Here is a 16,798-nt window from a genome sequence, read left to right as displayed (position 1 = left end):
AACTTATCGACTACTTACTTACATGTACCGTCCGTGATTCGTGGTTCGTATTGATCTTTTAAAAAACGACATTTGGGGGGCGTGGCTTGGCTGGAGACGGCGTAGGACATGTCCCGGGTGAGCTCCGGTGGCCCTCCGCTGTTTCTAGCTATCATAAGCGGAGCCGGGGGGGACTTGACACTTACCCTGGCGGGGACAGAGGCGCTGGGTCCGGGGCTTCTGACAGAGAGGCTGCAGTGGGTCCAGCGGCGCCCTGAAGAGCGGAGAACCGTGAACCTTGGCGGGCTGGGCGAGCGAGCCGCCATCTTGTGCGGCCCTGCAGAGACTGCCTTCCTAGCGATCGCCCGGGGCCACCGAGAATTTCCGGGCGGCGACACGGAGGCGGAGAAGCCCGGCGGCGCCAACCCCCCCTGGCGCTGGATGGTGGAGGAGGGGATCGGCCGGCGAGGAGTTGCGGAGACGTCCTCCGATGAGCCTGGAAGCGGTGCGGGACGCTCTGGTGACCTGCTGGTGGCACAGGGGTGGCCCGCCATTTTGTGTGCGCCTGGCGTGGGCCTTGCTGCTCTCTTGCGACATCTGCCGAGGACGAACTGGTGGCATCACTGTAGTGGCAGCGGTGGGGATCCCTGACACTGTGCTGGCTGCGGGGACCCCGGCTGGCCTGGTGGGGCCTGTGGTGTGGAGCTGGCCAGCCTGAAGCAGCGGCGGGTGTCCCGGTGGCATTGAAGGCGGAATTGGGATCAGGTACGGCGCAGCTGGGCAGGGGGCCGCACTCACGAGGCGTGATGGACTGCGAGCGGCCTCTGCTTCTCTGAGACTGGGGGCTACAGCTGTGAATTGCGGCAGAGCACGGGCGCCCCCCCCCCCCCAACATAGGTTTGCGGTGACACTTGGCACTGGGGAGGGAGGCTCTCTGTAGAGACAGCTGGGGGTCCCTACCATGACGCGATGTGGCCCTGGACTCTTGGAGTGAGCATTGACCGCCAGGGATAGGCGAAGGGTGGTCGGACGCCCCTGTGGACTGCGCCGGCGGAGTCGCTGGCAAGAGCGCCTCCCTAACAGTTGGGAGACACAGAAGCGTGTATAGTGCTGGGGCTGGGACTCCTGTGCTCTTCCTGGGAACCCTGCGCTTGGTGGCCCTTTTGGCGGTGGGGGTGAGGAGCCTGTGACCATCGAGTCTCCAGGGGTGACTGAGGCAGGCTGCTGAGCTGGACTGTGCATGGATAGTGGCTGCGGGGTTAGGTGGCGGAGGGCGAGGCTGGTGCGGCCTAGTGGATCAGCGGCCTGGTAGAGCCCAGCCAGAGTGCGGCCTGGTGGGGTCATTGCTGTCATCCTCTTGCGGGGCTCGTGGAGGCCCATTTCAGGTACAGCGCAGCTGGGGACTGGGATCGGCGCAAGCGTGGCACGACCTCAGAAGCATTGCCCCGGCCTTTTGAATCTGCTCCACTGGGAGGCTTTGTGGCGTTGGTCATCGTGTGCTACTGCAGATGGAGGCTTTGCATTTCTCTTGAGGCCTCTGAACCTGGTGACGTTGCTGGTGCAGGGCACCGAGACTATGATCAAAGAGCGAGTGGGCACGGAGGTATTGGGAGGCCTCCCTTGGGGCTGTGGAGACCTGCATCCCCTTATATGCTGCTTGGCCTGCCAATACTTTACTGCGAGGCTGTTGGAGCCCGCACTGGAGGCAACGTGGTTGGGGGCTGCGAGAGAGCGCTAAGGAGAATTAAGCACCCCTGCCCGCTTTGAGGAGTCTACACCAGAGCAGGAGCACATAATCTACGTGGCCTGGTGGCCCGCAGGACATCGACACCCTGGCGATGACGCGTTCTAAAGGGGGCAAGGCGGACCCTGTGGCGGCCTCCAGAGACAACACCGTGGTTGTCATGTGGGACAGGGCGGGGGCGTCGGCTCCTAATGTGGCGGCAGCGCAGCCCGAAGGAGGATCTGCACCTGTGACTCAGGCGTTCATGACCTCCTTTTCGGCTGATCTCAAGTCAGAAATTGGCGCCTTGCGCACGGAGGTGCAATCATGTGTGCGGGAGCTTCGGAGAGAGGTGACGGATTTGGGAGATCGAGTGGACGGGCTGGAGAAAATTGTGGATGTTCGCACAGAAGACCAAGAACAGTTGTGGCAACGCCTTGCAACACTGGAGGAGCAGAATATTGAGCTTCAAGTAAAGCAGGAAGATTTGGAAAATCTGAGTCGCCGAAACAACCCCTGGGTCCGGGGGTACCACTTGGTGCAGAGGGCAGCGACATAATGACTTACATGGCGCAGCTGCTACATTAAGTATGGGGGGATGAGGATGCCTCGCCGCCGTCTTTGGATCTAGCCCATAGGGTCTCCGGGCCCGCGGGGAGGCCGGGTCTCCTCCCGGACATTCTCACTAGAGTGCACTTTTTTACTGAAAAGGAGGCTATCTTCAAGGCGGCCCGAGCGAAACCGGATCTATGCTACGATGGGGCACAGAATTCAGATCTTCCAGGATCTGGCCCCTAACACCCTGAAGCGACGGCGAGCCTTCAAGCCCGTGACGGAGAAGATGCGCGACCTGGGCATCTTGTACCAGTGGGGACACATGTTTGCCCTCATCTTTCACTGGGAATCCAATAAGCGGGTGGGGGGTGCAAACATATACTGAGGTGGCCCAACTACTGCGCATCCCGACGACTCCGCCGAGCAGCCCCTCCCGCTCCAGATGCCAGGAGCGAGTGCCAGCCAAAGCAGCTTGGTCTACAGTGCCCCGCTCCCGTCTCTCGCCCGAGTGGATGAGCAGTCTGCCTCCCAAACTAAACAGGACATCATCGCCCACATTAGGCCCCTCGAGGGGGACAAGGAGGATCCATGCACGCACCCCTCGACCCCATGACTGACTGAGTGCTGGCCTGTGCGGGCCTGAGACGTATATCCCCTTTGGCATGTGGTGGCCTTTACTGGATTGCAGATCCTTGTTCCGACCAGATCCGCTTCCTGGCTCCTCTCCTATAGGGTGGGAACGCCGGAGTTCCCCCCCACTGATGAACTAGTGGTTGATCCCTCTCACGCCCCCGCTGATTCCAGAGGGAGTGACATCCCGGGGCTGGTCCGAACCCTTGGGTGTAAGACGCCCGGAGGCGGGAACAGATTGATTTGGCCCAGTTGGCCATTGTTTGATTCTTGTCTTTCTCTCCTGTGTCTCTCTTCTTTCTACTCTTTCCTGCTTCCATTCTTTTTCTCTCTCCCTTTCTCTGTGTGCGCTAGGTTGGGGGCTTTGCGGCGGCGGCGCACGGGGTGGGGTCTGATGCTTGGCCTTTCTGGCGGATGTGTGATGCTGTGGGGCTGGGACGGTGAGATGCGGATGACACCTGTTTGGGCTTCCCTATGACAGCCAACTTGCCTAGCCCCTTAAAAGTCTTAACGCTTAATGTCAAAGGCCTAAACTCCCCCAATAAGCGGCGGCAAGTATGGAGATACCTCCTGCAGCAAAACCCTGATATTATACTTTTGCAGGAAACCCACCTGCATGGCGCATCCTAGATACCCTCTCCAGTTTTGGGCTACAGCAGGTACTAAGACAGCGGGTGTAGAGATATTGTGCAGGACTGGCATCAGGCGGGGGAGTCCAGGCCCTTCAGGGGCAGCGATGGGCGCTTTCTTAGAGTGAGTGTGGGGATTGGGCGGCGCCTCTTTACCCTATGTAATGTGTATGCCCCCAACCAGATGCAGGACCGATATCTCCGAGGGCTCCTACAGGATCATATTCGGCAGGGAAGTCCCTTGCCTATTTTGGGGGGGGGGGGGATTTCAACTTGGTCTCGGACTCGGAAGCGGACCGCAGTAATGGTTCATATAACGGAACTGGGGCCATGTCCTCCGCGCTGCGCACTCAAGTGGTGGAGCTGGGGTTGTTCGATACGTGGCGCTACCACTCCCGGAATTGATGGACTATTCGTTCTACTCCCATGCCCACCGCTCGTACTCTCGTATAGACTATTTATTTGTCTCCCATGATCTCTTGCGTGATGTGTTGGACGCCTCTATGTCTGCTATTTCAATATCGGATCATGCGCATGTCGAGCTGCTCCTGCAGGACCCGGCCGCTTGTCCCGCTCGGGAGACGAGGTGTCGCCTGCCGCCGGGTATCCTCCGGGATGCGGCCGATGTGGAAAGTATTATGGCGGCGATTGACTCCTACTTCGATAGCAATGACTTACCGGAGACACCCTTTCCAGGGTTTGGGATGCCTTCAAGTCAACGATCCGGGGGAGCATCACCACCCTCTCGATAGCGCGGTCGCGCGCAGCTCGGTCCTTGGAAGATGGCTTGGTAAAGAATATAAAGCTAGAGGAGAGGCGTGATCAGGGTGGATCCTCGCTGGCATCTAGGAGGCGGCTTGCCAACCTCAAAGGGCAGCTTCGGCTGTTACGCACCAATAGGGCGGAGAAATCCTTGCTAGCCTTGAAGCAGAAGTATTTTGAGGGAGGGGACAAGGTGGGCAGGCTGCTTGCTCGGGGGTTACGAGCACGTGCGGCCAGGGACCACACAGCCAATGTCCATCTTCCAGACGGGGCGAGAGTCACCTCGGAGAGGGATAAGAGAGAGGCGTTTTGGGCTTATTATACTGCATTGTACAGGGAGGAGCCGACAACCCCGGAGGTGGTGGCGGACGTCCTGAACAACTACACGGGATCCAGGCTCCACCAGCATTATGCGGAGTCCCTGGAAGGCCTCATCACCCAGGAAGAGGTGGAGGCAGCCATGAAGGATCTTCCCCTTGGAAAGACTCCAGGGCTAGATTGTTTGCCCCTGGCTTTTTAATCGCATGGTTCAGTCGCAGCTTCAGCCTCACCCCTTGCAGCTGTACAACTCCTTTACTGATACGGAGGGGCCGTCTTGCGACATGGGTATGGCGGAGATAGCATTGCTCTTGAAGCCGGGGAAGGACCCTGCACAGTGTGCATCCTACCACCCCATTGCCCTCCTGAATACTGATTTTAAAATGTATACCAAACTTCTAGCGAAGCGCTTAGACCCCCATATGCCAAGTCTCAGAAGGAGTTTGATCGGGTGGATTGGACTTTCTTGCGGGCAGTCCTATCGAGAATTGGATTGGGACGGAACATGATCACTCGAATCATGGCGCCATATATCGCTCCGCAGGCTAGGATTCGGATTAATGGGCGACTCTCGGCACCGTTCATGATTCACAGGGGTACCAGGCAGGGGTGTCCCCTCTCCCCCTTGCTCTTTGCCCTTGTGGTGGAACCATTGGCGGAGATGATCCGGCAGGCGCCTGACGTACATGGTATCCCCATGGGTGGCTCAGGGGAATAAGGTGGCGTTGTTTGCAGACGACCTCCTACTTACCTTAACGTGCCCCAGGGAGTCCCTTCCAGCGCTCCATGCAGCGTTGAATCTCTTTGAGCGGGCCTCTGGCCTTAAGATCAACCATAGTAAGTCCTTGGCCCTTAACCTTACCATTCAGAACGAAGATATTCCCCTCTTGGAAACGCTCGTGCCCGATCAATGGGCTTCCCAGGGCATCCGTTACCTGGGCCTCCAGTTGACTCCGTCTATGGAAACATGGATGCAGGTGAATTGGCGGGAGTGCCGGCGGTCAGTTTTGGAGGACCTGCGGAGGTGGCGTCCCCTAGTGCTCTCATGGCTGGGCAGACTCTATGCCATCAAGATGTCGGTCCTCCCCAAAATTCTGTATTTATTTCAGTGCCTCCCAATCCCTATCCCGCTCAGCTGCATTCGAGCCCTCCAGCGCGAACTCACAAACTTCATCTGGGGCGGGAAACATCCTTGTTTTTCACAAAAGCTTCTGATGACACCAAGGGACAGGGGAGGACTGGCGTGTCCCAACTTGGTAGACTACTATTGGGCCTCACACCTTTGTTTCGTGGTGGAATGGGGGGTAACTGAGAGTGAGAAGGGATGGCTGCATATGGACCAAGTGGTGACGGGGCGCACCATTTGGGACCTTCCTTGACGTCGTAGAACGACACGCTCCAGGAGCGCGTATATTGCAGTGCCCACTAGGACGGTGCTGATCATATGGGATAAAACAGCTGTCCACAGGGGTCTCACGGCGTTTCCCTCTCCCCACACCCCGATAGAGGGGAATCCGTCCTTTCCGCCGGCGCATCAGTCGTGTGCCTTCGCTTAGTGGACTCAAGGCGACTGCAGGGTAATCACTGATCTCTTCGAGGGGGGGCAAGCTTAAAACCTTTGCACAGTGTAGGGCCATCGGAGGTAAGGTTGCAATATGCTCAGCTGAGGCATTGGGTGTCTGAAGAGGGAGTGTATCAGGCGGCCACACGCGCCTTTACCCCTTTTGAGCGGCTGGCGCGGCATCCCGTCGAATCTAAGGGGCTTGTTTCCCGGATCTATCAGATCTTGCGGCACCCAACAATGTCGTCCTCGCATCCTTACCAGAGCAAATGGCAGGCAGCGTCAGATACGGAAATTACCCCTGCACAGTGGAGTAGAGTGTGGCGGGACATCCCCAAAGTGTATCGTAGCATCCCGCAAAGAGAGAATGCTTACAAGCTCATTACTCAGTGGCACTATACGCCCCAGCGTCTTCATAAGATGCTCCCAGCGACCTCCCCCTCGTGCTGGAGGTGCCGGTCTGCATCCGGGGACTTTAGCCACATATGGTGGTCATGCCCGTCGCTGACCTTATTCTGGAAGGAGGTCCTTAGCCATATCAGGAGGGTTCTGGGATTCCCCTTGCCTGAAGTCACAAGCACAATCCTGCTGGGTGTTAAACCTGCTGGCCTGAAAGCCCTTACCAGGAGTGATTGGATCTTGGCGCTCCAAATGTTGGGGGGCTGCCAGGCAGCTCATAGCTCTGTATTGGAAGAAAACTGAAACTCCCCCAATCGCAGCCTGGTTTGTGCGTTTATGGCATGTCCTCACGATGGAGCTTTTTACGGCACGGTTGCAGGCCAGCGACACTCGCTTTAAGGCTATCTGGCAGCCCCTGATTAAATATCTTTGTGTGGTTGTGCATGCGCGTCATTTGCCTACCAAACTTAGGACCCCGCGCCTGTTCGAGGATGTGGTTATCCCCCCTGAGCCGAACAGGCTGCTCTCATAATTGAACCCTGCAATGTAGATCCACTGTGGCCGACGCTGGGTCGGATGTATGGCCCCACCACCTCCTCCTTCCCCGCGCCTGATGCTCTTGCTCTCGCCTCTCTGTTCTTTCTGCTCTCCATTTGACCTCCTCTCTTTCTCTATTCTTTTCTTTTCTGTCTATTCTGCTCTGTGGGCATTGGGCCCTGTTGGGTTGAGTGTTTTGTTTGGACTATTTACCTGTTCGCTCTGAAGATGGGCCCTACGGGGCTTGCATTCCCATAAGTCCAGTTGATCCTACACTGTGCAGTTTTGAACGCGGCCGGCCACTTGTGGGTTGTAGGCGCAACGCTGTGTATAAGCTATCATTCTGCACTGACTCTCAGCAAAGTTCACGCATTGTCTCCCTACACGGCCGGCCCTGGTTAAGGGTTGCAGGCTTATCGCTGTGTATCTAATGGGCTTGTGAAATGTGAGTTATTTGGTGGAAAATAAAAAAGATTTGAAACAAAAAAATTCAAGGTTTAAAGAACGACATTTGGCCTAATTTCATACTTCTGGGATGAATGAGGGCCAATCCCACGGCTGGTAGTCATCTGGGTGTGGGAGGGACTCGTAATATGTAAGGTAATTTAGGATTGGTGCTCTGCGGCATCTCATCCAATCCTAGTGCAACTGCCTGCCCTGTATTCCAAAAGTGTTCTTTACCTGTGGAGTCAGTCGGCGCTCGGCACTCACAGCACTGTTGCAGTTTAAGAGCACTGAAACGTCACCTGCCTGTGATAGGCAGCACGTGGTGTGTTTAGACATTGGTGGTGATGGCTAGAGGTGGGCAAGCTAGAAGGTACTTCTGCCCTTTGCCTTGATTTTCTCCACCTGGAGATCCTCATAGACCACCGAGCGGGGTTGGTGTGTAATTTCTGCCTGTCAGAACTGCCGTTTCCGGACATAGCGTTATGGGCAAAATTAAGTCTGGCTCGCCATACTCTGAGGTGGCATCTTTAATTGTCAGTGTTTTGGAAAATGTGAAGGATAGAGGAATGACAAAGGAGCACACGAGAAAGGAGACAAGCATTGGTGACGCGGCCGTGAAAGTAACGCAGCCACGCATCCGTGAAAGAGAAAGTGATCGCGATCACAGGGACGCGCTCTGTGGTGGGGAGGGGCAGAGCGAGGTGCTTGGGAGAGCAAGCGAAAGGAAAGCCAAATGGCTGCTGCACGCAAGCCCGCGTGCATAACCGCAAGCTCTAGGCCAGCTAAAGCGTGTGGTAGCACTTTTAAAAGCCCACTTACTAAATGTCTCGCAGTGCAGCGCATGAGCTGGCTCAGGCGAGACCTAAAAACCGTAGTGTAATGTAACAGTACTTAGTCCCTGCTGTGTGGGAGGAACTGAAAAGCAAACAGGAGGGACAAAGAGGCAGGACTGGCCACTAGCAAGCAAGGATTTTTAGAAGCACAGGAAACAAGCAAATCAAAAGCAGGGGGATGTCGTTAAGGCCACAAGAGAAGTTCATGCAATACCCTGAATATAGTCACATTTTTTTATCCACTACATAACACTCCCATGTGTGACTAAAAGCCACATGCCTCGCAGATATGTTGCTTTTTTGTGTTTGAATGCTATAAAAAGATATTTTCCTACATCGACCTAGGTATAGCAGATGCTTTGGTAGCACCAAAATGAGGCTCAATTTTTACATGTTTCTTGAAAAGACCAGCTACCAGCACAACCACTTGGAAAAAAAATAAAGGCCTGATTCACAAACACCTCGGCACTCGTGTCAGAGGCCTCGCAGTTGTGGGGAATCCGAGTACTCGGGCAGATTTTTTTATGAATTGTAACAGCCAGAATGTACAATACCTCGTGTCTGGTCCTTGCAATTTAAGCTATGTGCATATAAAAAGGAGGGAAAATCAAAACAAGAGTGCTTGAACATAAATCAAGATGTGGGAGAATAACAACAAACTTTTTCACACACCTTTTAGAGAAACAACACACAGCTAATGTGTTACTTTGGAAAATAAATGAAAAACTAAAATTTAAAGGGTACGACAAGGGGGTACTATTGAAAGTCTGGGCACATAAGTTACATTTCTTTGATTTAACCAGTTATGTAATGCTGTATTATTGGTTAGGGTTACTGAGGAGTATATACACTTCGGAGCAGTTTCTCCTCACATACAATTGTATGATACTGTGAAAATAACGTGTGCTTGGATTTACTAATGCTGTTTTATGATTATTCCCTCATTTATCACCAAGGAGGGGAGAGGACCAATAAATGTACTCCACCACACCAAACCCCCTAATCAATAATGTAAACACATAGAGGGGTGGGGAGAAAGAAACTCAAAACAGACAGAGACAAATGGGCTGGGAAAAATCTAAATTATTTGAAAAATCTGCCCTCACTCACACACAATGTGTGTGACATGCTTCATCATCGGGTCTGCTTACAATACGCACCCCGCGTAGCCACGCAAGGGGTGGAGCATAGGGAGGGGGGGGGGGGGGGGAGACACAAAAACTCAAAACAAACAAAGATCAACACGAAAGTGACAAACAGTGAACACACCAATAAGTGTTGTCCCTAAGGACTGGGTGGGTGGTAGACATAAAGTGCAGTTAGATAGTGCTCATTAAAACTGGCTCCTGGATACCCGTTAGTACTTTATTCATAGGTTCCAGGGTCAGGATTAAAAAGTGTGAAGGATGGCTAAGTGTTTAGGCAGGAGGTCAAGATCCCAAAACACTCCTCCTTATTCTGCGATGGTCAACATGTTTCGACCATATTAAAGTGCCCTCAATTACATGGGTCACGTCGGTCTTCTTCAGGACAGTCTATCTGACCCAGTCCTTATTTCCCTCTTACCTTAATCTGATAATTGTCAGAGGGATACCACGTGGAGGGTACTTCCACAACCGTGGATTATTGTTACGAGTCTATTGTTTCTTAAGGCTCGAAATGGCGTCAGGCGGGTGGAGTTCCAAAGAACACAACTGTTCTGGTGGAATACTCCAGCACCAATAGTGCCCTCGGACGATGCACCGTCGGCCATCCTTCACACATCCTTCACACTTTTTAAAAGGTTCCATGGCATACTGAGCATAATAATGGTCAATCTCTGTGGAAATTCCTGGCATTATACTGCCTAGCACTGGCACACTGGTAGCTCTGGCATGGTGGTTGTCATCGTGGACACTGTTTGCATTGAGTCCTCACCTGGAATAATGGTGGTCATCACTGGCATTAAAAAGATCCCCTTTGCATGCAATTGTATTAAACAGGAATACAAGCCAGAGTCTGTCCATTTGAAGCTGCTGCGCACTGGAGTACGTGAAGAAAGAGAGCCGAGGTAAGGGGACCAAACTTACATATACTTAAAAAGAAAACTGGTATTTCAGAGCCAAAATCGTTTTTCCAGAAAACAACCACCTTTTGGTTTGGAACAGGAGAGTTAGTTTATCCAAAATTAAAAGGTTGGAGTTGATAATAAAATGAGACAGTTTGTAAAAAGGGACAAAACGTGTTTGTTTGTAGCTGAACATTTTGACTACAACTGGAATAAAAAATAAAAACAGTTTAAAGAAAATTGAGACATAATTCTTTTGTTTCAAAACCAGTGACTTACTTACACCTTGGCAAATTAATGCAGAGCTAATTTAGTGATCTCATACTTTAGTGCGGGTTTCGTAGCGCAGTCTCTTGGAGGCATGACAAGGTGTTTTCAAACACCCAAGAACTAGTCTGAGACTATACATAATAGGATAAAGGGATGTTATGTCCATACAGAGTCAGTCCAACTCATTGCTAGCTGCCGCACATACAAATCTTTGTAAATAAACTTTCAAGAAACAAGCTAAAATATCTGTTCACTCCATCCATGGTAAGACAAACATCAACATGACACAAAAAACACAACATGTAGCTAGCAAAGCTAAACACTGCAAAACAGAAAATACATATTTACAGTTTCTGTGTTGTCTATTCCTTCTTACTATACCAGAAAAACAGACTATTTTAACAAACACTTATTTCACAAATGTTTGTAGATCAGATACAAGCCATTGGACATTTAAAAAAAATGCAATATTGTTACTTCAAATGCAGTGTAGTCTGGTGTTGGTAAGTAACTCAGGTAGTTCTTAGTTGGGCGATATCGTCTGGTTTCTTCTTCTACCAATGCAGCTGCCTAAATATGGAATAATCAGAGAAAAAATCTGCATTATTCACTGTAAAAGAGGACACTAAATGAGAGTCAGGACTTGTGAAAAGTAATGAACAGAAATGGACAACTAGAAAACTATTGAAGCTTGCTCCATCAGGCAAAGGTTGGATTACTACCAAAGTGGACTATTAAAAAAGAATATTTTTCCAAGTACTGACAATGCCGATCATTATGGTCTGGCTTGACAGCATAATTATGTGAGTACCACTAGGGAGGAGCTTTGGCTCTGCCCACATGTTGGGAGCCACGAGTACATGTTTTGTTTATAAACAAAATTTTACTAGGGTTTTATAATATTCAAAAACATAATAACTGCAATAAATTATCAATTATAATCTGTGCATGATCGGTTACATTTAGAACGTTTTTTATACATCCATATTGTTATAAGGAGTACATGTTTTGATTGGGCAGAAGTTGTGTGCTTCCACAAAAAAGTGCTTGCCCTCCACAAGCTGTGATCATTTTCTTTACTTATCCAGGTGTTTGAACTTTCAGGGGCGCACACAGGACACTGTAATGTTATGAAAGTGTCTTAGATAACTTATGAGGTTTGTCTTTTTCTAACAGCAGTACAGACAAGAGGAGTGCAGTCGTTTACTTACATTGGTTTTTAGGTCTGGCTTGACAGTGCAACCGACACCTGACCTTTTAACCTACATAAATATTCTTCTACAGTTCTTTGCTTCCACACAAATACATATGCTATTTACTTGTAAAGCTACACATTACCATACAACATTCCTTTAAAGCCAGACCTATTGGCATTACCAATGCTTGTTTACAGAAAGACAAACCAGCTACTAAATATGCATTAGACGTGCAGGTTTCTCAAGCGCACAGAACATTAACAAAATAGAACTCAAGTAGGTGTAGCAGCAGAAGTACAAGTTTCCATCACATACAGATGACAGTTACAGAAAATACAACAGCAGTGCACCTGTGGAAAGACTGTCTCAGCAGGTGAGTAACATACAGAGCTAGCCACATTCCCACCACCAATGTATGATGTAGCAATCAATGAGAGGGAACTTCTAAGCAATAGCCATAGTTGCTGCGTTCAAACAACACATTGGCACGCGAGGCATAGGTCTCTGCGAGGTGCTGTGGTCTTTAGGAGCACTGTCAGGGAGACGGAGATGAGGGAAGGAGGTGATGCTGCCATTAGCTGGATGGGTCCAAGGCAAAATGTGTCACAGAAACTGGACTGAGCCTTCCATGGAAAAGAATCTAAAAGCTGCAAGCTTTCCTCTCACACTTCTTCCTCCATTACAACGCTAAGCGCTACATCCTATTACACAACTACAACGCCATGAAACTCACATGACACAGAAACACTTCCAATACCGGATCAAAGCACAGACAGCAAACTTCCTAAATGTAAGTAGATCAGACACAGTACGGAATCTTGACTAGGTCTATTACTTGTACAGTAGGTGATTTATCTGTTTTCATATTTATGTTCCTTTACAGCTCGAGCACTGTATTGTTAAATATTCAACGAATACGCTACTCAGCATATATTACAGTAAGGTTGTCTCTTACATATTCGGATTTAATTTATTTTACTTCAGTATGCACAATTAAGCGTGCTGTTAATATAAGCTGTGAAGCATTTCTATATTCCAATGTAACAACATGACACTTGCATTTTCAGGTTTCATTTGGATAAAATAGGAATCGATAAGGAAGTTGATTATACAAAGCTAATGAGTTGCCCATCGGATGGCCTCATGTCGAGATTTGCCTCTATATAAGTGGGCATTAGATCTATTTTTGTTAAGTAGGACCTTCTATGACTGTAATTGTGGTGCAATAGATTACCAATAGTAGCTGCTATTCTAATGTGCCTTTACTATTTTGACATTACCGGGACTGGCCACATTATAAGTATGGATAGTTGAGTGCTTTGGTGAGATTAGGATTCTCATCTCTTTATTGTCATCTTAGCATATATGATCTCTGTTGAGCTCAATATCATCGTTGGTCAGTTTTGGACATAAATGATGTATCATTGTCAGTCTAGTAAAGTCCAGTCTTTTACAGAAACTGGATGGTAATTGAGTTACCTTCTCCAGATTGAATCGAGCCGCTTCACTTTGAGCCAATTCTTAATGAGCTCACAAAATGATCATACCCTACGTAAGCTAGTTCACAGCTATACTTTTTTGACACAAATGAGGTGGGTGATGGTCTCCAACTTTTTCAATTTTCTTTCTTCTTAAGCAGCCATGTTTCTTAGAACATTGCTTAATAAAAAATATATGTTGGCAATTTGCACACAACTAGCTTTTCTCTGTTTTCACTCCTGGGTGTATATCTTTTTTCTTTGGATGTATTCGGTTGACAAAAAAACATTTTTTTGCTTGATTTAATATTTTTTACTAGGGGTCTTCAGTCTACACATATATTTTCGGTCCTTAAGATGGTCTTACTGATACCTTTCAAGATAAGACCGAAACGTTGACAACTATAACCCACTTTCAGCGTCATTGTGATTAAGCAGTTGATCATTACTTGTTGAATGACAATTTGTTCAAATATATGAAATGGGTTGTTACAAAAATGATAATGAGAACGAATTTTTGTAAAGGGTAATTTTCTCATTAATTTTGTTCATGTGAACGCTCTTTTATACCCTTGTCTTCTGCTATTTATTATTTATATAAATTTATACAGAGATAGAACACACCCTTCTGTCTTAGTTTTTTTTACTTTGTGAAATCTCGATTTTGTTTGATTCTATCGTTTGTGTTAGATTTGTTCTGCTTCAGTTTTGTTTTGATTTAGTCTTTTGCAATTTTTCAAAAAATGTGAGTTTAAACAATTTAGTTGATTTGAGGCCACTGCTTTGAGTTCTCTCAATTGATCTATTACATTTATTGGAACTGTGTATGCAAAAAAATCCCTTGTAGGCACCGTCACCTGACAAGAAGTTTTACCCAAGCCTCCAAGTGTGTATTGGGTTACCCAATTTTTGAGTAGAAGGGTCCCTTAGAGTGGCACACGATATGCTGCAGCTCTTGAGGACGCTACAAGTACCTATGCCCTAGGTACCAGAAGTACCACTTACAAGGGACTTACAGAGGTGCTAGAGGTCTGGCCAATTGGGGGTCAAGTGACCAGTTGTCTTGTTTTGGGGAAGGAACAGTGGCACTGCGGACCTGGTTAGCAGGAACCCAGTGCACTTTAGTCAAGGTTGCATCAAATACCAGGCAAAGATTGTGTGGGGGGGGTGGGGGAGACTACGGTAACAAAAACCCACTTTCCTACAACAATGCACTTATTACGTTTCACTCTTGACCACTGGTTACCACTATTGAAAGTTAAAGTTTATATTTAAAATATCCTTTTGAAAAGTGACTCTGCAGTTCTGCTTTAGCCAACAAAAGACATATGTTCTCGTTCTAAAGGGTTTTTAATTAAACATGATGCATGCATAGACCTGCACTAGCAGTCCTTTAAGAACCACCAACTATGTTACCTGAACCCTACACGCGCCTTTGTCAACATGTTGCTGTTAAGGCAAAGATATTCCAGCAGAGCAGGGACCATGAGTTATGATGTGAGCATACTTTCTTTTAACCAGGGGTGTGGAATTTAATCACAGATCTACTTGTCCATGGGGCAAGTTGCTTCATAAATCTATTTGTCCTGTAACAAAACCCACTTGTCCTTTTGGTGCCATGTAGTGCGGTGACAAATTATGGCAGCAATCTCATTATATAAGAGCTCTGATATAGCCTTTCGCATTATGCCAGGGCTCATACCATAGTAGTGTTTGAATACTTGAAATCCCCTTATTTTTGCACGTTTCTGCAGATTTAGATTTTGGAGCTGAAGGTAGTGGTAAGCAATAGTTCCAGGCCTAGAATGCCCTTTTTAGTCTCTGCAAACCTACTAACTTGCATGTTTTAAGGGTTTTCAACAACTCTTCTCTAATCTTTTACCATACTGAGAAATGTTGGAAATTTACTTCCGACAATGACAGACATAAACCTTCTTCTAGTGTTGGGAAAAAAGTGGTTGGAGGGAAAGTGAACTTACAAACACTCAGAGTTTCGCAGGAGCAAATCTACACGTGCATATTTGCTCATGGTAAAATGCAGTTCACCAATATTTTCTAGGAGTAAGATTTCTTGTACTACTTTTGTAAATTCTTGGGAATTCACAAAAGCCGTACAGCTGCACTTAATACAAGGGCATATACCATGGGTGCACTTTAGAGACTTTTTTAAATAATTGGGCCCCTAATTTGGTCTGGCGTTGACCAAGACCTTTTGCGTTTATTAAAATTCTGTCTCTCTCTCTCTCTCTCTCTGTATCGGCTGGCTTCACTGTGAGTGACAACATTCTGCTCTTTCACAAGCACCATATCAGCACACAAAGTAGTTTTAGTCAGTGTCTGTAAATGTTGTGGCAGTGTGTGCTTTTTGAGACCAAAAATAATTTTTGCTTTTGCCAATGTTTGTCATAATGGCGAGGGCCCGGCAACTCCAACACCAATAAGGTTTTACAAAATCCATGCAAAAACAATTCACACATTGACAACACTTAAAAGCTGACCATCAATTTCAGACCTGCTGGCTTTGCCAATGCTTGTTTATTTTTGTTTCTCATAATCTTATTGTAACTGGTTACACCGATTTTCAGTTATGAATATTTTGGGTAAATACTAGCATGCATCAACACGTTACTAAATGATGCTGCAAAGAAATGGGTTTTACAGTAGTTTAGCAAAATGGTTTTTTTTTTCCGCTTTCATTTTTTTATGAACATTTTATTTTGACAGCAAAGAATCATCAATCTTGCTTTCAAGCTTCTGCAAATAGTTGCATCAAATCAGAGAACATTCTGGGAGCATTATACATAGCCTCATATTGCTAAACTTTGAAAACATGTGTACACATTTTTATACTGCAACCACTGTCAGTAGAGCAGTCAGAGCTTACAACATTTACTTAGAGCGCTCATCCTAATAATAAAGGCTTTCAATTAGTGAACCAAAAATACAAGTTTGAACAGAATTAACATATGGACACAAATATTACCTCAACTGCAGACGGTGCCCTTCCCCGATACATAATATGGTACTACAAACGGACAGCCAAGGGGTTTGTGCTGCAGGGAGTTGGGCCTTCTTGTCCCAGGGGAAAAAATTCACATGAAAACTTGTTGCCCTTGACCCCAAACAATATGTCCTGGATGTTGGGCTATAGGAATTCCATATCCCTGTTTTAATGTGAGGTGTCTGAAATTAACTTGCACCAAAAGACAAAATCCTTTATGTCAAGCGCATGCCCTGACCAATAGTAAATAAATACCAGCGGGTTCTGGCATTGATGTTTTATAAATGAAAACTGGTTTCTAGAGAAACCGATTTAAAAATGTGATGTAAACCTTCAGCCTTTTGCCTGCTTTAGGTAATGTTGCTCTTCTCCTGCTAGCTGAAAACTAAATAATCTATCTGCCATTACGAGCCCATGAATTGGGCTAGAATTA

At 47.9% G+C, this 16,798-nt stretch overlaps 1 protein-coding gene across 1 annotated transcript in view; it reads right to left on the bottom strand.

Annotated features, from left to right (window-relative positions):
• BCAS2 (BCAS2 pre-mRNA processing factor) overlaps positions 1 to 16,798 on the bottom strand; it is an 87,768-nt gene that overhangs the window by 64,454 nt on the left and 6,516 nt on the right. The window contains exon 2 of the mRNA XM_078644391.1: positions 11,168 to 11,260. Coding sequence (XP_078500517.1) covers positions 11,168 to 11,260 — 93 coding nt within the window. The remainder of the gene's footprint in view (positions 1 to 11,167; positions 11,261 to 16,798) is intronic.

The sequence above is a fragment of the Lissotriton helveticus genome, chromosome 5_1 (assembly GCF_964261635.1).
Source record: "Lissotriton helveticus chromosome 5_1, aLisHel1.1, whole genome shotgun sequence".
Classification (NCBI taxonomy): domain Eukaryota; kingdom Metazoa; phylum Chordata; class Amphibia; order Caudata; family Salamandridae; genus Lissotriton; species Lissotriton helveticus.
Note: the sequence above shows the minus strand (reverse complement) of the source record. Positions and strands in the feature narration are given on the sequence as shown.